Raw genomic sequence first — 20,699 nt, 5'->3', positions numbered from 1 at the left:
TAGAAGTATATCACGTTATAACGTGAAAAGTTTATTGTTCTAACAAGATACTTTTCATGTTTGTACAATATAATATTTATATTGTACGAACATGATAATTATGCATATTGTAATAACGTCATATTATATTGTTCAAACGTCAAAAGTATATTGTACAAACATGATAGTATATTGTACAAACATGAAAAGTATCTTGTTAGAACAATAAACTTTTCACGTTATAACGTGATATACTTCTATTTTTCTTTTGCCTGGGTGGCAGCTCTACCCTTCCGTAGTTTTCTGTTAATTTACATATTAATTTAATTTTGTGGAGAAGGACCTGAACCTTTTATATTTGATATTACAAATAATTAGCTTTTAACTAATTAATTAACAAATTAAACTAAAATAATTTCATCAGTAATTTAATTTCTAGTTAATTTAAACGAATAAATGTCACAAAATAAATATTATAAGATAAAATATCCATTATAAAAATGGGGCATCAGACTAGAAAATATGTGCAAATATGTTTGTTTCACCGGGTTAAAATTACCCAAAATATTTATACGTTTCAGGGAAAATGTTTTAGCATAAACTGACTTTTATGGACGAATTACTGGAGTAATAGATGATCTATAGGAAATAAATGTCTTCAATCCGCTGACAGGCATAGACAGATAGAATGTATATGTGCAGGCTCTGTTTAATGACTGCACCGACTGGACTTATTTAACTGTTTTGAACCGACGGAGTTTTATTTACTCGGAACTGTGGGTCTGTTCTGTGTGGTGTATTTCTGGGCTGACAGCTGTCTGTGATTCAGTCAGTCGCTTCATCTTAACGGAGAACTTGAACCTGAGTCGTCCTCGTCTTCATCATCCTCGTCTTCTCCGTGTGGAGTCACCGGGTCTGGACCGGATCGAGGTTCCTCAGCTGCCCCTCTGCTGCTCTGATACCCCCCTCTGAGACTTTGATCTCGCAGTGGCTGCTGGGAGATAAAGAGCTTCTCCTTTTCTTCTTCGGAGTCCGCAGAGATGTCGGCCGTTATCCCGGAGCAGGTCCGGAGCGAGCAGGGGAGCCGCAGCGGAGCCGAGCCGGAGCAGCCGGAGGCCGGCGTCCTGCAGCCGCAGACCGTGTTTGTCATCCTGGACCCGGCGGAAACTCTCAACGTTGTCCGGTGAGTCAGGAAGTTTTTTTTATTTTTTTACACCGTTACTCCTGCCGCGGGGAGAAGCTCGGGGGTTAAAATCTATGTCATTAACTCATAATAAAAGAATAATGTCAGTGAAAGAGACTGCAGGTAGAGTTCAGGCGTGCAGTTTCCCCCCGTACACTCATGACCTGTGCTGTAAACAAGTTACTGTTTAACGTTTATTACAGGCTGGTGCCGTTAAAACAAAAGCCTCTTATAAAATATTTTGGTGTCACTGTAACACCTAAAGAGTTTAAAGTGCGTTTCGCTCTTATTTTGTAGCCAGGTAAAGTCTAAATGTAACAATTTATGAATGGAGTTTGGTGTGAACTGCTCTCTGAGTACCTCGGCTCTGAAGTTGTAAAGTGCTGAGTGTGTGTGATGGGATTATGATGATCATCAAGTTGTTGTTGTTTGCACTGCCTGACCTTCGACCTCTGACCCTCTTTGCTTGCTGATCTATTGAGTCATCTATGGAGCTGCTGCAGCTCCTGTTCTTTTCCCAGGAGACACAGATAGGGCCTAATCCTCCCCAACTTATATAAAATATCCACACAAACACACACAAAAGAAAATTCACCTTTGTGTTTTATCTATATTTATTTATAAATAGATATGTCATATGCCATCCCTAAAAATTCAAAGATTGTCTTCCGATTCATTTTGAACTAAAGCTGGTTTTCTGAGGTGCAGAAAAACTTTAAATGGCTGAAGTTATGAATGGAGTTTGGTGTGTTCTCTTGATTTGTGTTGTTGATAGTTGGAAAAGGTTTAAGTGCCATGACACGTCCAGTCTTGTCCTGCCCTTACCACAGAAGCAGCACTTAAGCTCACAATACACACACACACATACACACACTTGTTTTCATAACTTGGTGAGCACATCTCATTGACATAATGCTTTCCCTAGTTGCTTACCCTAACCCTAACCATAAAAAATGAATGCCTAATCCCAAACCTAACCATAACCTAAATGTAACCCTGATACTAAAACCACATGTAGAGGCTCAAACATGCCTTCACACTCATGGGGACGTGGATTTTGTCCCCATAAGTGACTGTTGGTCCCGACAAATATAGTAGCATGCCAATTTTTCTGTCCTCACAAAGATGTCTAAACATGTATACACACACACACACACACACACACACACACACACACAGAAATGATGTTGGCGGTGAGAGAGAAAGCAAAAGTAAAAACAAGCAGGAGTGTTTCTAAACTGCCAGACGGGAGGAGAGTGGAGAAGGGTGGGGGGTCGTGGTATGTGTGTGTATGGTGGGGGTGGGGTTGTGTGTAAGCATGGAACAGCAGGAAGTGACTCAGCAGAAAAAAATCCTCTAAACACTCTCGTTTGTCCCTCCGTCTTTGTGAGGACCATCAGTCCCATCATGTGTTGCAGACAGTGAGGACAGTGAAATGTCCCCACTTTGTCAAAATCTAACATGTTTGCAAAATGTACACCAAAAAGTTTTCCATACATTCTGTTATCGAAGAAGCCTTCACACCCTTTAAATCCTGTTATTTAAAAATGTCCTATCGTTCCAAATTCACAAATGTCCCCACTTTCGACAACTGTCCCTACTTTCCATTAATAAATACACGTTTCAAAAATATGCAGCACAAAGTTACCATTTTCCAGAATTGTCTGAATGTCTCACTGTGATTTGCATTTTCATGCAAACATCCCCATTCTGGCCAAATGTCCTCGCTTCACGTAAATGTCCCCATTTTTTAAAAGCACTCCCACCAATGTTCTGAGGCTCTGCAACTGTCCCCACTTTACATTAATGTCCACAGATTTCATAAATATGCAACAAAAAATCACCATTTTCCAGAGTTGTCTGAATGTCTCACAGGTGTTCACACTTTCATGAAAATGTCCCCATTCTGGCCAAATGTCCCCACTTTCACAAATGTCCCTACTTTGCAAAAATTGTCTCCGTTTTGAAAATGTCTTGCTTTAAAGGTTTGTGAGACGTCAAAGTTTGTCCCAACTTGATAAAGCTTCTCCACAGAGCAGACATATCCTCATAAGTCTTCAGTCTGATTTGGGTCCCCATAAAGGAGCCTTACAAGCACTCATACTTATACACCCAAACACAGGAAGTGGTAAAGCCTAACAGCTGACAGATGTTGTTCCTCCACATTCTTCTTCTCTTTATAAAAATATTTCCATCACTCTAAGAAATGAGTGTTAAACAAACGCTTCAGTGTGTTCATTGCTGTGGTGAAAGGTTGGACTTTTTACTGCCATGTCTCGCGTTTTTTTTCGTTTGTTTCCAAACTGAACATATGAAGAGCTATTAAATTTGGAGGTAAAACATCAGATAAGCAGGAGCGCGCACACAATTTAATCATTGTAACAAGGTGGAAATGACGATGGCTCTTGCACCAAATGTATTGTCTCTCTTTCCTGTACATTGAAAAATGCTGGTTTAAATGCTGATTGGATAATTGTGTTTGTCTCTCAGGCTGCTGATTGGTTGATTTTTGTCTCTGCCCCTCAGAGTGGAGTCTGGGATCGTTGCTGACATCGAGGTCGACAATCTGCTGCCATCTGACTGCGACACCTTCTATGAAATCAAGAGTCAGCCAATCAGCATCAGGTAACACACCTTTGACCTCTGAGTATGGGGTCTACAGGTGACCCCTCCAACACCACCTACACCACCTGTTGATTATGATAACTAAAGTGTGCTGTCATTTCTGTCTTCAGTTCATCAGCAGGATCTCCCTCCTCTTCATCTTCTTCACTGCCGTCAGTGATGTCATCGAGGTATGCAGCTCCCCCACTTCTTCTTTCGTTCCTGTCTTCGCTTCTCGCTCTGTCCTCCAGAGGGCGCTCTCACAAGCGCTGACGATAACCTCCACCTCCTTACTCCTCCTGCAGGGTTTTGATGCGTCAGGATCTAATGCGTCAGCAGGCTCTGGAGGAGGAGCATAAGGAGGCGCAGAAGCAGCAGCAGCAGCTGCTTCGCTTCTCCGACTCCTCCTCGCCCATCTGCGTCTCGGTGCCCTCCTCCTGCATACCTCCCGCTCAGGTCCCCGTGGAGGTGCTAAAGGTATGCAGAGTAAACCGAAAAGAGAGGTGTCAGAAAATAGACGCCAGTGAATGTACTGCGCAAAAAAATTAAATATCGACTTTGACTTTTACTACATTTATTGTTTTAAATATGCAAACAAATATAAAACGTATTTAAAGCTAAACATACCTGGCTAACCCTTTAATCAGCGCTTCATAGCACACCCTTCAGATAGCCGTTTGTTATTGTCTGATGATTTGTTAGCTTTCTAAATCTTATTTGCTTTTGTGGAAACTGATTAGCGGATGCAATTGGAAGTCTTTTCCTTAAAATCTATTGGTTAAATCTAAAAAATGTGCTAAAATACTATGTATGGACGCAACCTGCTAGCTTTATATGTATACAGTTATCATTTGCCGCATTTTAAGTCTTTTAAATCTTCACTCTTGGCCCTCAGGTGCAGACTCACCTGGAGAATCCCACCAGGTATCACATCCAGCAGGCTCAGAGGCAGCAGGTCCGTCAGTACCTGTCCACCACCAAGACAGCCAATCAGCAGCAGGCTGCAGTGGCAAGCCACTCCACCCTCGGACAGCCAGTGGACGGGAGCCCCGAACAGGAAGTAAGAAAAAAAAACGTAAACAAACAAACAGGCTTTATTTTTAGACTGAATCGTGTTATGTGAAGTATATTTTGGTATTTTGTATCAGCAACTCTTATTAAAAACATCTGTAAGAAAAATGAAGTGAAAAAAAAAATCAGAAGTAGTGTTTAAAAACTGTTGTTTTACTGGCTGGTTTGTCTTCCTGGCATCCAGTTGGATGAGTTTTAAAAGAACTGACCCACAGCACAGTTGCTATGAAACAAACTATCCAGAGAGGCCAAAACTGTGTTTGCTCAGGTTGTAAACTTCTGCTGTAAATTTCGACATTTCCATGGAGATTGACTCTCTCTTGGGTTGAGCCTCCAGTGGCTACTAGAGGAACTGCAGTTGGGGTGGTTATTGTGTGCCTTTGGTATTTTACTGGGTTAGCCTGGATCTGAAATAAGATGCTCAACTCACTCAGAGTAAATCCCATTCTGTGCACAGTAAAATGATTGTTTTCGTCAGTAAAGTCTGGTGGCTTTAAAAGGAGCCATTTCCTCTGTATAGATTTCCACAAAACATAAGCAAACTTTGTTGACAGTTGGCACACATGTGATTATTACAAAGGTAAAGCTGCAGGGGATTTCTGAGAATGAGCTTGAGGTTACTGAGGGAGAACTGAGTCCCGGGTTTGCAACGTGGAGAGTGCAATGAGAGGAAAGATGCAAACACAGGTACAGCTTTACTGAAGAAACACCTTATATAACATCAAAGCGTATCAGTGCTGTCGCCTCCTGTGTCTTATGTAAAAATGTTTCTAGCTTGCTGTGCTTTGACACCCAGACCTAGAAAGTGAGAAACACATAATGAGGTAAACAGGAAGTCATGTGCTGTGGGTTTCTACAACAACACAGCGACAGCTTCTGAAACTCTCATTTCTCTGTTTATACATCATTGAATGTTTTATCTAAATCCCTTCAACATACAATAAGAGTATCTCTAGTTCCCACCATAGCTTTTATACTCGCCGTGTTTCACGCCTCATTTGTCACGTCTTAGAAGACATTTCAGCATCTTCCTCTCTCCTCCAGATGCATTTTAAGCACTGAAGCATCCTCCCAGGCCTGATTCATCTCTGGATAAAAGGCAGCAGGAAGGAAGGGAGAGGGCAAAATAGAGACATAAGAAGAAAACCTGCAGTGACAGTTTAAAGGAGCATTTCACTTGTTTTCATTCATTCAGTCAGTCAGCAGCAGCCTTCCCGTCTGATTCTGCTGAGTCGACTCTTCCAGAGGATCTGAGTCAGTTTCGCGTGCAACGTTTCCCGCTGAGTCACCTTAAAACACAAAATACTCCCATTTTATCCAGAGATCAACAGATTTTTAAAAACTAGTTTTATTAAAAAAAAGCCTCTTTGCAGCCAGAAAAGTAAAATATGGTATTCTGAGACACGGTGCTGGGTTTGAGACTTCTGGCATAATTCAGTGAAAACTAATTTCATCATCAGGAGGAGTGACCAGGGCGTGACTTTTTTTTAGATGTTTCCTGACACTGAGCACAAATATGCAGCTTTCAACACGAAATACATGTCATGTCAGAAGTAGGGAGGTGTCACCATGGTAACCAAGAAAGAAGTGGCAACAGACATTAAAGAGTGTGTGCTGTGCAGACTCTACAGAATAATTCAAATTAAGTATAATAATGAAGATTAGGATCTCAGTACTGTTAATGCTTAAATAGCATTCACACTAATTACCCGAGGTGACACAATGCTCATCTGCTCTGTGATTGGTTCATTCAGGTAGAAGACATCATCGTCGATGACATCATCAGCCTGGATTCGAGCCTGAACGACGAGTTTCTGACACTGATCGACTCGGAGCTGCAACTCGCCAACACGGTAACGCAACACGTGCACAAACACACTCGAAAACATCACACGGTGCATTCTCTGGTTTTACTTTTAAAAGATGTGACGACTAACCGTCAAACAGAAACAAACTCCTCCCCATCATCATCATCCGCCTCCTCAAAACCCTCCAACATGAAGGAAAACACCACACCATCTGTACCTGTAACGTGTTACTGTAACAGTAAACCAAACAAAACCACTTCTGATGATCGTGTCTGAGTTCAAGCAACACTGCCCCCATCAGGTCACGCTGGGAAATACAACCCTGGTCCCTCATTTTTTTTCTATGTTCAGTTATTAACGAGGAACTTTTTAAAATTACCCTCTGCAAAAATGTAACTTGAGTTTTCACCACCAGGGGGCAGCTTTTTATATTAGAGGCTTTTAGTGTAGCAGTGGAAAACTACTCCGGGTTTTGTTATTGTTTCGCTCTAGATTTGATCTCTTCTCTGAAATCGAGCGTGGCTTCTTTCTGAGAGTTTGTGCTGGTGGTGAAAAGGAGTTCTTTCCAGGTGCTTCAGTTACTGTTTGATGTGCCATTCACTCAAACACCTGTCCTTTACAGTTGATGCTTCCTTTGTTTCTCATGTTGTGCTCAGGCAGATTGGATGGATGATACACTGGCTGGCTGACCTCTCCTGTGTTACATACTCTGATATAAAGTCCAGTTTCACTTCCCTGCAGGCTGACTCATGTTTAGTTCAGTTCACATGTTTTTAATTTAGTTTTTTTTAATGAAATTTCAGTATATTTCTATATATTTTATTAAGTCTTTAATAAAGTTTTTAAGTCTTTGGGTTGTCATGTTAAATAATCAGGATCTCAGAAATGTTTGAGCAACTCAGTGGCCCAGCTTCATTTCAGCTTCAGCCCTTGGCTTTCATTCTGGTTTAAAGTTTTAACAAACAATAATAGTATTTCATTCCATGGTTAAATCTCATTTAAATTAATTAACTTCAGTTTTAATTCATTATCCAAATATTTTCACTCCTGTCCTCACAGCTGGAAGGCTTTCATGTTATGAATGACTGCTGTACAGCTGCTGTGGGCCAGATTTGACCCATTGGTGAGATAGTTTTGGCCCCCGAGCCACATGTTTGACAACATGTCAGACTAGAAAACTCATCAGGAATATTACTGAGGCAAAAAATCAAGGCAGAATTAAGGTAATCTAAATGCAGTCTGACCTTTTTGTGTGGGTGCTGTCGCCCCCTGCTGGCCATAACCTGGAGGTAATGCAGATGTTTCGTATGTGAAGCTGCAGTGACAGTGGAGGTGGAAGAGGCTGACAGAGAGTATCAGTTCAGCTTTCCAGACTTCCTCGTTTTTGTGGGTGGAGACACACGGTGCGTGTGTGTGTGTGTGTGTGTGTGTGTGTGTGTGTGTGTGTGTCAGGCAGATAATAAAGCTCTCTGTGAGTTTTTTTTTTTTTTTGCTTTCTTTCTTAAAGAGACGTTTCCTCATTTTTAAACAGTCGTCTGAACAGAAAGGGGAAGATCAGCAGCAGCTCAGCGACTCGCTGTGTGTCTGTGTGTGTGTGTGTTAGTGTGTCTGTGTGTGTTTGTTTGCATGTGTGTTTGTGTGCAGTTAGCAAGATGAGGATTTTGGTGTTACTGCCCGACCATGAGAAGAGGAGGATTAAATCGGAGGTAAAATATCCAGCTTGTATTTTTTGAGTTTGGGGAAAGTTTGACCTCTGACCTCTGGACTGCAGCTGCTCATTGAGGAAATGCGGCGGAGTCGCCTTAAAGAGAAAACCGATTAAAACTGGGTTATTCATGCAGGTTGATGCTGTGTCTGCCGGTTTGCATTGTTTTTATACTTTAAACACATCGTTCTCAGCTGCTTTTTAAACGTTTATAGGCTTATCTGTTTAATCCTAACTTTTTTTCATTCTGTGGAAACCTTTCTTGTAATTTCTCTATAAAGCTGCTGCAGTTTGGCTGTAGCCTCCAGATGTTTCCTGCTCCCTTTGGTGCCCAGAATCAGATTTTTCTTTTGAAAGTACCTGCTGTTTAAATTTGAGTTCTTAAGGAAAGCTGGCGTTTCCTAGAAAGATGATAAGAGGAGCTCTGAGCTGCAGGGCTGTGTTGATATGCACGGTGGTCAGTCAGCATTCATTCAACTGAAGTTTCTGCTCAACAGGCTGCAACACAAGATAAACTCAGCGGCTCATTTGTTGTCTGACTTACAGTTTAAGTCACTGCAGTAAAAGAAAGCGCTGGGCTGCTTTCAGTTTCAGTCTTACTCTCCGCAGTACACTGATTACATTATTTGAAATGTGTTAATCTAAATTAATACTTTTCTCTGTGCTGTAATTATGTGAGCAGTTAGCTTTCATTTCACCCGCCTCTCTAATAAAGATCAACTTCTTGGTTTGTATTGTGGTCTGACGAGATTTGCATTTCTTCCTCTTTCAGGCTGTTTTAGCTTTGGCTGTGCTCTTAATGCGCTCTGATTTCATATTTTAAGAAATCTTTTAGTTAAAATCGAGGGTACCCATAAACTAATGATATCTCTAACTGGGTTTATGTGGTAGGGAGCTGAATTTGTAGTAAATCCCAGTTTAAAGAGGAGCTGTTCCACTCGTCCAGTATTTTCTGTCATATATGTAAAGTTAAAAAGCCTGATGTTCATATTAATTATGAATGAGCTTTAGATTGCTCGAGTTATTTTATATTATATATTTTATACGATCACGCATGAAAAACAAACCACAGCCACCAAGCACAGCTAGCACTCGGTGCTGCCCCTCTGTAAGCTTTAGTTCAGTCCAAGAAGTGGAAATGATTGATTAGAAACCTTTGACTTCAGATACGATTGAACCTCAAATGTCGCTATAAAATCTCTTTTCTTTGTAAACTTTGACAGTGTACAGTTTTTCAGTATAATTATAGTAAGTAAAGATTTAGTTCCAAAGAGTAACCAAATACAATTAAAATTACAATAAAATAAGGTAAAAAAATAAATCAATTACTCTGTCACATTTTTTAGGGTATTTATATAAAAACTGTGAAATAAAACTCACAGCCAGGCCCTGATTTACTGTCATTTTTGTATTTTGGTGTCAAATGAAAACCTAAAGAAGCTAAAATGTCCATGAAGCTCTTAAAAATGTGTGGAGGAGATTTGCCCCCAAACAGACCGTCCAGGCCGGGAGGAGCTGCTCTCTGTTTCTGTCCCTGTTATCTGCGAGCCAGCTGTTATCACGGCTTCCTGTTCGATCAGCAGATTCCTCAGTTTCTGAGTTTAGTTGATGAGAACTGACAGAAAAGTCAGACCTTAAGTCAGCAGACGTTTCATTTCTGCTCCACAGTTCATCCGCTACACAGAGCTCAGGAAAAAAACAGTTTTAGTTCAGCGTGGGTTTACAGTTGTCGCAGAACACTTAACTGGAGGCTCCTGGTTCAGTGTCCAGTTGCTCAGTAGTCCGTCCACGTCTGGAGGTTTGACTTCCATGTTATTTAACAGCAGCTGATTGCAGAAACTGTGACCTCTGACCTCTGTGACAGCAGGTTAGCTGCTCAGACTCACCAGAGTGACGTGTGTGTGTTTTTGCATGGATGTGTGTTTCCTGGACTTCGCTGTTGACAGGAGGAGGGGGGATGATCTACCTGTCACTCATCTGATTCTGTGCTCTGATTGGTCCATGCAGCTCCCCGATCCTGAGAACTTGCTGGACGGGTATGGTGGCAGCGGCGGGAACACCACGCCTACGCTTACCGTTAGCAACAGCTGCCCGGCCAACCTGCACGCCGTCAAGAGAGAGCTGACTGGTAAATATCACACACACGTTACCAGATACCATAGACTGTAGATGAAAGATGGACCTTGTGGACTCTTTGTGCTTTAGCTTCATCACTTTATCCATTGGGTTGCTATCTTTCTGGAGCCAGAAGCAACCATACTTGGATATGAGGAGGGAGTGCTAAGTGTTAAACCTAACAAGCTTGGTTAGCGAGCTGTTAATTGGTGCTAACAGATGAACAAAATGTTAGAAGTGCAGTACCACACTGCACAGTATTATTCCATTTCAGCGAGTGCAATTCGCAGCAACACCATTTGTTGTTTCAGGCTGTAAAGATGTTTGTTTCTGCTCTGAAGCTGGACATTTCAACACGGAGGTCTGTAGGGATTTACTTGCTTTTGGAGCCAGCTTTAAGTGGTCATTAGGGGAACGGCAACTTTGGGTTTTGCTATGTTGGCTTCAGTTTTCAGCCCTGGAGTTGCTACTTGGCAGTTCAGGGAATCTGAGTCAGGATGTGAACCTGCAGACTTCTCATCAAAGAGGATGTTTGTCAGCTCGACAGGGAAACATTTTCACTGTACGTGATTTCCAGGAGCTCGAGCTGCAGACAGAAAGTCGTACTTATATATCTGCAGCCTCTGATTAGACTTTAAGGTCTTCCGAGTGCATGAAATCACCTGCAGGGGGCGTCACAGTGACCACAAACACAGTATACGTGAAAGCTTTTCAGATGAAAGCATTGTAAAACACAGACTCCTTTCAGGAGTGAGCTGCTGTGATTGGCTGCTCCTTCACGACGATTCATGTCTGTCGTCGCGTTGCATCGTTCCAGCGCGCCGGGAGCGAGGCCCCTTCGCTCTGTGTTTCCCTCGGTGTTTCCCTCTTGTTCCTCCTGGCTGAAAATGTGTTCTTAATTTTGATGAGTCAACATCATGACTTCCTCTGAACACGCACACACGGCCACGGCAGCCACTCATATTTTCCCACATCATCAGTTCCAACTTCCTGTTCAGTCAACATGAACTTTTTGTCCAAGCTGAAACTGACATTTTGCTGTTTCTACGCTACAAAACAAGCGACATTAAAAAACATATGAAACGGAACTGACAGCTGTTTCTGCAGCAGAGAAAAGTCACTAATGATGAACTCACGATGCTGATTGCGATTGATTTTTGATGTTGTTGTTGCAGAGGTGGAGGCCAAAGCTCTGATTAAAGAAAGACAGAAGAAGGACAATCACAACCTCAGTGAGTACTGCAGTATTACTTCAGCAGCCAGTCAAATATTTGTGTGTTACTGTGTGGCATTCTTTCAGCAGATCTCAGAGGCAGATGTTGAGCTGATTCACACCTGCAGGTTTCAGGTGTTTCTGATTCCTGACATGCTTCAGTTTTACAAAACAGACTGACGTACTCGTGCCGACACAGGTGCACACTCCACTATAGAGAGAAATCTTTGGCTACTTCGCAGCATGTTGGACGGTCAGAGTCGACTGGAAAACATGTCTTAAAAGAAAAGCAGTAAGAAATGTAAACTCTCTATAAAAGATTATTAAAAACAAATTAAACTACTAAATCTTAAATTCAGTTTAAATATTCACATCATAAATATCATGATAAATATAGAAAAAATATAAGTCATGACAGTGTCACGAGGTGGAGGTGTGAAGTATGACGGCCACAGGTGTGACGTTCTGTGGTGGACTGTGGCAGGATGAGTGTTTTGCTGTGGCCGTCTAACACGTCCTCTCTGTCACCTCCACATCCACAAAGTTACTGGACTGTGGATCCATTTACTGAGTCTGTTGTGTCCACGGCAGACTCATAAAACATCCTGAGCATCATCCAGCAGATGTTAAAGATCCTCAGCGGTCTTTGGCGCTTCTTGTAGGGGGCTTCAGAGTTTGTAGTGAAGTCCAGTTTATTGTCAGTGTGAACACTGAGCTTGGTTAGGAAGTTGCATCAATGAAGTGTGCCGGTATCCTGCACAGGCAGAGATATCAGCTCAGCACAGACTGATAAAACACTGTGACTCCCTAAAACTATATCACAAACCTCCTGGATGATCCGTACCTCACAGTAAGTCGTATATTTGTCACATAGTATAATTTAAATGCTCCAAAAGCACAAACAGTTTAGGCATCCCCTTCATTGACTCCAGTTAGCAGAAGGAAGTCCTAGCATCCTCCCACCCACATTCTTTTTTTTTATAAAGACTGAAAGGCCAACATTTATTACGTAACAGGATGTAGAGATGCTTTTTTAAGTGCTGTAAAGTCTAAGGAGTGGTCTAAAGAGGACTGGCTCACTTTTGGAGCCAGCCTCGAGCCCCGCCCCGATGGCAGCAGGTAACTTCAGGTGAGGAGAGAGCGTCGCATAGTTCGGCTTCCTGAGTTTGCAGCTTCACATGTGAGAACACGGCTCTGCTGCAGCACAGAGAATTTTCTCTGTAATAAAAGATGTGGAGAACATCCGATCGAGACTCATTCATCTGATTGTTCTCTCATAGCTGAAGAAGTGAAACTGGTGACTGGGAGCATTTCATTAAAAAAAAAAACACCAGCTGGAGGTGGGGGGAGGTGCGTGACCCCATGAAGTGAACTTTTAAGGGTCAGAATGGAAATGAAACAATCAATATTGCTAAAGGAAAACAAAGAAATCTGATGATATTTGATGTAAAAATTCAAATTTGATGCAGTCTGATGATTTGAAGGCGCGTATCTGTCCTAACTGAAGCCTGAGATCTGCTGACTGTCTGATTCTTATTCCTGTTTTTTGTCACCTTTGGTTTCAAAATGCTTCTGTTGCTGCTTTTATTGCAACATTTTTCCCGTGCAGAGTTGTATAACTGCTGCCGAACGCACTGACGTGTGCACGCTAAAATAATGTTGATGTGTTCCTACAGTCGAGAGGAGGCGGCGCTTCAACATCAACGACCGGATCAAAGAACTCGGAGCTCTGATCCCTAAATCCTCTGACCCGTTAGTAACGCTGCACCTTCACACTCTGTACACTTACACTCCTGCTGGTACCAGTACTACAACAAGAGCAGAGACACAAAGTGACTACAGAGAGGCACAGATTTTGCACTTGATTAATCAGTGAGATGTCGACTTATCTAAAGTGATACAGCTGACTTTTTCCATTTAAATAATCTTTGTAAGTTTTATTTGAAATTGAAATTTGACATAAATTGTTACACAGACTTTACTGAGTTTTAGTTCAGCACTCATGTCTGTACATGTTGGCAGCAGCACCTCATTATCCTGCCGTGTGTTAACGAGGCGCTGAATGTGATTGGTGTTTTAGTGAGACGAGGTGGAACAAAGGAACCATCCTGAAGGCGTCGGTGGATTACATCCGCAAGCTGCAGAAGGAACAGCACAGAGCCCGAGACATGGAGGAGAGGCAGAGGAGGCTGGAGAACACCAACCGCTCGCTGATGCTCCGCATACAGGTGAGCAGAGGGGGCGGGGTGTGGTGGTGGTGGTCTGAGCCACTGTGACTCCTCCTTGTCCGTCACAGGGAAGTGATTGCAGCTTCACAAACTCTAATTTCTTTGTTTTGCAGGAGTTGGAGCTTCAGGCTCGTGTCCATGGCCTCTCCTCTTCCTCCTCCAACTCACCTCCCCCGAAGTCCTCCTCCTCCTCTCTGGACCCCCAGACCCTGCTCTCTCCTCCACTGCTTCACCCCTTTTCCTCTTCCTCCTCCCCCTCCTCCTCCTCCCTGGTGACTCCCTCTCTGGGTCTGGATGCTCTGACTTTTACGGACCTGGATGAGCCTCAGGGAGCCGCCACCGTTTTCTCCCCAGACCTGATGTCTGACATGGGGCTGACTGACCTGCACGGCCTGGGGGGCCTCCTGATGGAGGACGGGAGCGGGGCAGGAGTGATGTCCGACCCTCTGCTGTCCTGCGGAGCCTCGAAGACCAGCAGCAGGAGGAGCAGCTTCAGCATGGATGAGGATCTTTGATGACCCCGTCGCGCACAGGGATCTGATTGGCCAGAACTGAAGGCGGGACTTCATTTTAAATTTTTTTATGGAACTACTTTACAATCTGTGACATCATCAAAGCAAAAAACACACCAAGGTGATGCAGTGTAACAGAAACCATCAGCTGCATGTCTTCCAGTGGACTCCCCTTTGTCCTGAAGTGTTGTTGTCACAGCTGTTGTTGCAAACTCCAGTGTCAAAATTGTGTTCAGGTTCCTCACATGCACTCACCTGAACTGCTGAGACTCAAAGAATCCTGATTTTTCTTTTTAAAAATGTGGATTTAGGAGGTTTTATAAAGTAGTCAAAATACTGAGACATTGATTGTGCCTCAGTTAATTCCTGTAAATATAAATGAATCTATAATCACTGTGCTGGAAAACGGAGTAGAGATTTTTATTGGATCAGAGGAATCTGCAAAGCTTCAGGACTTTGATTCAGTTTTATTTTTAATATATGCGCTGCCTGTTTGAAACCATGTCCAGAGCAAAAAGAAGGGAAACTTTTGTAATCGGCCACCAATCCTTAAGAAAACTGTTCCTTTCAGTTTGTTTCATCTTTAGAGTTTTATGTTTTATTGGCATTGAGACTCCTCTCATACAGCAGCCAAATTAACATTTCAAGCTTCAATAAATCCTTGCTGATGAGTTTATAATCGTTAGCCTTCAATTAAACTAGTTACAGTTTCCATTGCTTAAGGCTAATTATAAGCTAACTCTTAGCTGCAGGTGTTTTGTCTTCAGGAACCCTCCTAGCTTATAACAGACAGGTTACCAAACAAGAACTTGTCGAGTTAGCTGTTAATGTTAAAACGTGCTTGCATTAAAAGCTAACAGTAGTTACATACTGTTGTTCATATTCTCCTACCTGCTAGATTAGTTGGCTACTGTACAGAGTGAGCTAGCTGCTATCTGTGCTTGATGTAATTAGCTCTAGCTAAAATCGTGTCATCTTAGCAGCTATGTTTGTTTGTGGAACGATTTCCTCATATGTTACAGTCGCTGATATAAATGTATCTGGGTTTTATTGGAAATTTAAGGAGCTCTGCTGGTGATGCTGGTTAGGAAAAATAATACTGACTGCAGACAAGTTAGTAAGATGTGGGAACAGAGACACAAGCTAAATGAGATCTCTGCTGATCTCTATTACTTTATTACCGCATGATCACAACTCAAACATCAGAAACATCAGCCCGAATGGCCGCCAACGTCACTCCCTTAAATATGGCAGACAACAGCCTGCAGACCGCGGTTCATGTGCCATGTGGGATCTTTGTGTTTGTGTGTAGTTTTGTTTCATTTTCAACCAGTTTGCCACATTTTTGGCACCAAAACCAACATTAACCATGTTAAAATGTTGGTTTTTGTTGTTTATCTGACATCTAATAGGTCACCATTGGAATCTTGGTTTCCTTCTATTTATCATTAATTTCATGATACTTCTTTTAGACTTTGAGAAGGTGGTGGAGAGTGCCGACTAGTCATGTGTAAACGACTGATTACAGTTGATAATGGCCATTTATTGATGTCATTCATCGAATTTCCCAGGTGATACTAAATCATGGCCAAACAATAGTATTTTTTCCTGCTAACGTCATCTGTGCCGTGTACTACAAAGCAAGACTATATAGCATATATTCATAACAACAGCCATCTCAGGGCACTATACATCGAGTTCACAAGCTATCAACTTTCTATGATCAGTACTTGGCGACAGTAGGGAAAAAAAACCCTACCTTTATAACTGTAAAAAATATGCAACAGAACCAGGCTCATGCCTTCATACCAGGGAAAATATGAAGGAAGGAAGGGTGAAGACGGGAAAGAGGAACTTAATTACAAGAAAAAACACTGAGCTTGGTGTGGCCAGTAAAACCTGTTGGGCTGTTATGTATTGTTAGCAATGCAAGTTACAGTAACACAGACTGTATGAACCTACGTGCATTCAGTTATTGATACAGAAAATACACAAATATCACTTAAATTTGGTCAAAGCGATTTCTGGCAGATGGATAAACAGTGTATTCACTTTAGGAAGGAACCAGATTAGCAGTATTCGACAGCATGCCTCTCTGGTTGTATTTAGAGAACCACTATAAAGTTTTGTCAGATCCTTCACAGCTCTCTGTGACCCGTTCTTCTTCACAGAAGAAGGCAGTGTCGCTTGATTGGTGCTCAATGACACGTCAAACGCGTTACTGTGCTCACAGTTTGATAAAGAAAGGCTGACGTAATGAAGAAAGTTGGTAACTATTGTTGTGATACCAATTATCTCTGAATGTTGCTTCAGGTGTAAGCCAGAGAAAACCTGCCTGTGTCCAGCTAGAAATGAGATTTAATACCTGAATGATGATCAGCAGAGTCAGGTGTTCAGTTATGAGGATCAGGTTATTCTTTCATAAAGGGATTTCTTTTTTCTTTTTTAAAAATCTATGTTTATGTCATTTATGTTTATCATATGTTTACAACCGTACAGTTTGTCATTGTTTATTCTCAGTTAACAGTTTGTTTTATAGATCCATCAAGGTTCACATGCCAACTTTTATATAGAAATAAATCATTAAACAGAAGCTTGTCTCATTCTGTGTTGTGTTTCCTCAATTACTGAAAAAAAGTAACTGATGGTCCTTTTTGTACAAGAAATCTCACAACATTTATAACTTTGTAAAGTCTTTTAGTAATAATATAATTATTTTAAATAATCTAGAAAACTGAGCAGAAGGTGTGCAAGTGTTCTGAAAGCTATTACAATAAAGTAATATGTAGAGAAAAACACAGTCTCTTTACAGCATCTAACACTTAGACCAGACAGGAGTCACTCTGTTCATGTCCAGCAGGGGGAGCCGTTCTGCTGATTAACAAAAACACCTACATTACAGTCTGTCAAAGTCCATAACAAACATCCATTTGTATGCCAGGAAATTGGAAGAATTATTCTAGAGGTACTCAGAAGCTTTAATGAAGTAAAAGTTCTATAAGAGCACTGTAAAAACAAACAAACAAACAAAAAAAACCTCCATTACAAAAATGTCCTGGAACAAAAATTCTCCTATGATTTCACAGGAAATCATTGGAGGCATGATACATAAACTCTCAAGTCCTGGATGTGCCTCAGCCTCCTCATCCAGATGAAGTGTGATTCACAAGAACTCTATAAAGGAAACACCGGTGGAGTGGGTTGGAGGCCAGTTGAGGCCAGCTCTCCTGTGGTTTCACCACCCACAAGAGTGGCTGTAGGGGTTCAGTGTGGATAAAGAAGCAATCAAAAGTACAGAAATACAGACAGATTTCTTTGCTTGCCTTAAGTATTTAAATAAATGACTTGTGCCACTCTCACCAGTCACAACAGGCTAGAACAGGGGTGTTAAATTTACTGTCCCTGAAAATGTTCTGGATAATATTGAAGAATGTTGCATAAAGCTTTTTTAAATAAAAGTTTCCACAGAAATTGCTTCACCATCAAATCATTTAGACAAGCAAACTAATGCATCTTGATTATTATAGTTTTACGAGCAGGCTATTATAAAGCCAACAGCCTACTTATATAAAAATGCTGAATGTTTGAGGCTAAACAAAAAGTAAAGATGAAACGGTTAACCTTTAATTTTATAACTCACATTAAAAATAGGGAATACTTTTACTTGTTGATATCAACTAAAAGTATAAAGGCCAAAACCTGAAATGATAACAACAGGCTTGATTTAAATTTGCAAAGAGCTAAATCTGGCTCCAGGCCCTGATTTATATAAACATGTGGATTTGAGTTTAGTTTTTCCAGGACATGATCTGTTTCATACATGACAGCAGCAAATGTGGATCAACCTGCCAGTGAAAAAAACACTGATATGTTTGAATTTAGAAGCAGTCTGTGGGAAAATGTCATAGCTGTTTTGTTTACCGTGTGTATTCTTTTTTAACTACCGTCGTGGGGACAATGATCCGGGTCAAATGCTGTGAGGACATTTTGGAAAATGGGGACACTCTTTGAAAAGTATGGGTCAGAGCTCCAGAGGCTGTCTAAAGGTTCAGATTAGATCCAGGTTCTGGTTCAGGGCCAGGGAAAGCAGTACGTCAATCACAGTGCTCACCAGGACAAACGGACAAACGTGTGCATGTATCTCTCTTTGATGTTGGCCTGTCCCGGGTGTCAGAGGTCAGGTACCATTGTCTCTCCAGTGATTTCCTGCTTCCTGTTTGGACGTCCTGGCACACTGCTTTGACAAACACACACGCTTCCTGTCCCCACAGGAGCTACTTCCTGCTCCACCCGGCCCTTCTCCCCCCCGCTGAGCTGTCAATCAGAGACACGATGGGACTGGCTTTAGAAACTCTCAGTTTTATTTGTGCAGTGTGCAACAGCTCAGCAGGAAAACAAAATCCAGAGAATGTAAAACTACTGTAACACTGATAAAGGTTAGAAATCATTTACCTGAACAAGCCCAGGAGCTGTGACAGTGTAACACAGGACAAATCGCGATCAAGGTGTGTGATTAGTCCACCTGACTGTCATTCAACAGTCCAAAATGCTCGGATGTTGAGTTTACTGTCACGAGAAGCTGTCAGATATGCCCATTTAACATCCTGGTATCAGACAAATGTCCTAAACTATTATTCAGAATCGTTGCGGATTACTTTTCTGTCAGTTTATCTGTGATTGTCTGTGGAGTCGTAGGATGCCTGAGGTGATCCTGTGTTTTGAGAGGCACTTGTGTCTTTTCATTGTGCTTCATAACGTGGTCTAAAGATTTATTCACCCTGCAACTCACAGTTACGTCTTCAACATAAAATATTTTCAGAGTGCTACAAACAAATCCAACCTTTAAGATTTTGGTATCAGCATAAAGCTTCGGCTAATACGTTTTTGATGCCAAACAATGCAGCCATGTATGAATATATTAATTTATAAGTTGGTTATTCTCATATTCTCTTTGTTTAGGCCATTTTTGGCACTTCATCCTGGCATCCTCCACCCTTTGAGCACTCCCACGTGCTGCCACATCAATATGAAGGCTACCTTTCTATTATTTTTATTCATTTTCATAACGGCTGACACTTAAACCTAAACTTTTTTCATACATTCCTTAATCTACTGTGTTTATATTAGCAATCTGATCATGTGGTAACTACATATTACTTAGTAGGGATTGCTTACACATGTGAAAACAACAACACTGATACTTTTACTGCTGTTGGAAGAATTTGACCTTCTTTTTGAGTAGGTGTAGTCCCGTCGTGGCTAATTATGACAGACTTAGTAAACATATGATCACCAGAACATGACATTTCATCTTTAAATATCTAGATAGTTATCTTACTGCTAACTTCTAAATCCATTCAAGCTTCTAAATCATTTCTTTAATGGGTGCCTGGATCCTGTGCTTGACTGTAACACCTGGGAGACCAGCCTGTTGGAGCTAAACAGCCTGGTTTAGTTTTTAAATCAAGATGCCTTGATTTAAAAACACAGCTTTGCTTGTAAGAACACAAATGGAGCATTTGGACATGTGGATGTGTTTTAATGTCAGCAAGCAGACAAGCAGATTTGAGATCCCTGAGGAAGTTAATTCAACCTTTTGTGGTGGAAACTACAAACCGTTGCTGCCTCTATATATTAAAGTTCCTCAGATTTTTATACAAATACTTATTCCATCATCTGAACCCCACATTTGTTCAGATTGTGGGTTTTTGTGCGCATCAAAAGTGACCAAAAACTGTGGTTTTCATTCTGGTGAAAACTCTAAACAATCTTTTTTTCCCGTAGACTTGGAGAACCAAACCAGACAAACCCAGCTGAGTCCAAGTTAAGTGCAGTCTGTAATCGGCTTCCTGGTCAGCGAAGTGTGCTGGAGCCCACATCATTAGCACACCTTGACATCATTTTGTAGTTCTTCTCTGATTGGCTGCTCTACGCTGGGAAGCAGATGGAGCAGCACTCTAAACAGATCTCCAGGCAGTCGGACGAGCCGCAGCAATTTTCAATTATCCCACAATCCAACACTGCCTGACACGCCTCCTCGGTGCAAGCTGCCTCCCCTGCGGCCTCCACGCAGCAGCAGCAGCAACCGCCAGCTGCAGCATCGCAGCACCCGGCTCCGCCCATTCCACACACCAGACAGTCCCCCACAGCCGAACACATGGACAGCAGCTCGCAGAAGAGACAGGCGAGGAGACAGTGAGCGCAACAGTCTGCAAAGACAACCGACTGGTTAGAAAGTCAGGTGATCAGTCACTGAGGTGATCAGTTAGCAGTTAGCACAC

The 20,699-nt window shown here is 41.8% G+C and overlaps 2 protein-coding genes across 5 annotated transcripts in view; one reads left to right on the top strand and one right to left on the bottom strand.

Annotated features, from left to right (window-relative positions):
• Positions 1-789: 789 nt before the first annotated feature.
• tfe3a (transcription factor binding to IGHM enhancer 3a) lies at positions 790-17,011 on the top strand. The gene is made up of 11 exons (XM_003457631.5): positions 790-1,162; positions 3,689-3,787; positions 3,898-3,957; positions 4,072-4,243; positions 4,662-4,826; positions 6,592-6,690; positions 10,358-10,478; positions 11,641-11,697; positions 13,355-13,430; positions 13,759-13,906; positions 14,020-17,011. Exons 1-11 carry the CDS (start codon positions 1,020-1,022, stop codon positions 14,419-14,421), a joined length of 1,542 nt encoding a protein of 513 aa, XP_003457679.1. The 5' UTR covers positions 790-1,019; the 3' UTR covers positions 14,422-17,011.
• The window catches only part of zgc:113363 (myoD family inhibitor domain-containing protein), a 14,411-nt gene continuing 10,321 nt past the window's right edge, over positions 16,610-20,699 (bottom strand). For 3 of the 4 annotated variants that reach the window (XM_013265638.3, XM_013265639.3, XM_005462463.3), the window contains one exon: positions 16,610-20,627. In XM_013265638.3, coding sequence (XP_013121092.1) covers positions 20,347-20,627 — 281 coding nt within the window. In that variant the 3' untranslated portion in view covers positions 16,610-20,346. The remainder of the gene's footprint in view (positions 20,628-20,699) is intronic. The other variant, XR_002057665.2, reaches the window with a different exon arrangement.

The sequence above is a fragment of the Oreochromis niloticus genome, linkage group LG20, assembly GCF_001858045.2.
Source record: "Oreochromis niloticus isolate F11D_XX linkage group LG20, O_niloticus_UMD_NMBU, whole genome shotgun sequence".
In the NCBI taxonomy this organism is placed as follows: domain Eukaryota; kingdom Metazoa; phylum Chordata; class Actinopteri; order Cichliformes; family Cichlidae; genus Oreochromis; species Oreochromis niloticus.
The sequence above is the reverse complement of the archived record's forward strand: the minus strand, read 5'-3'. Positions and strand labels throughout refer to the sequence as shown.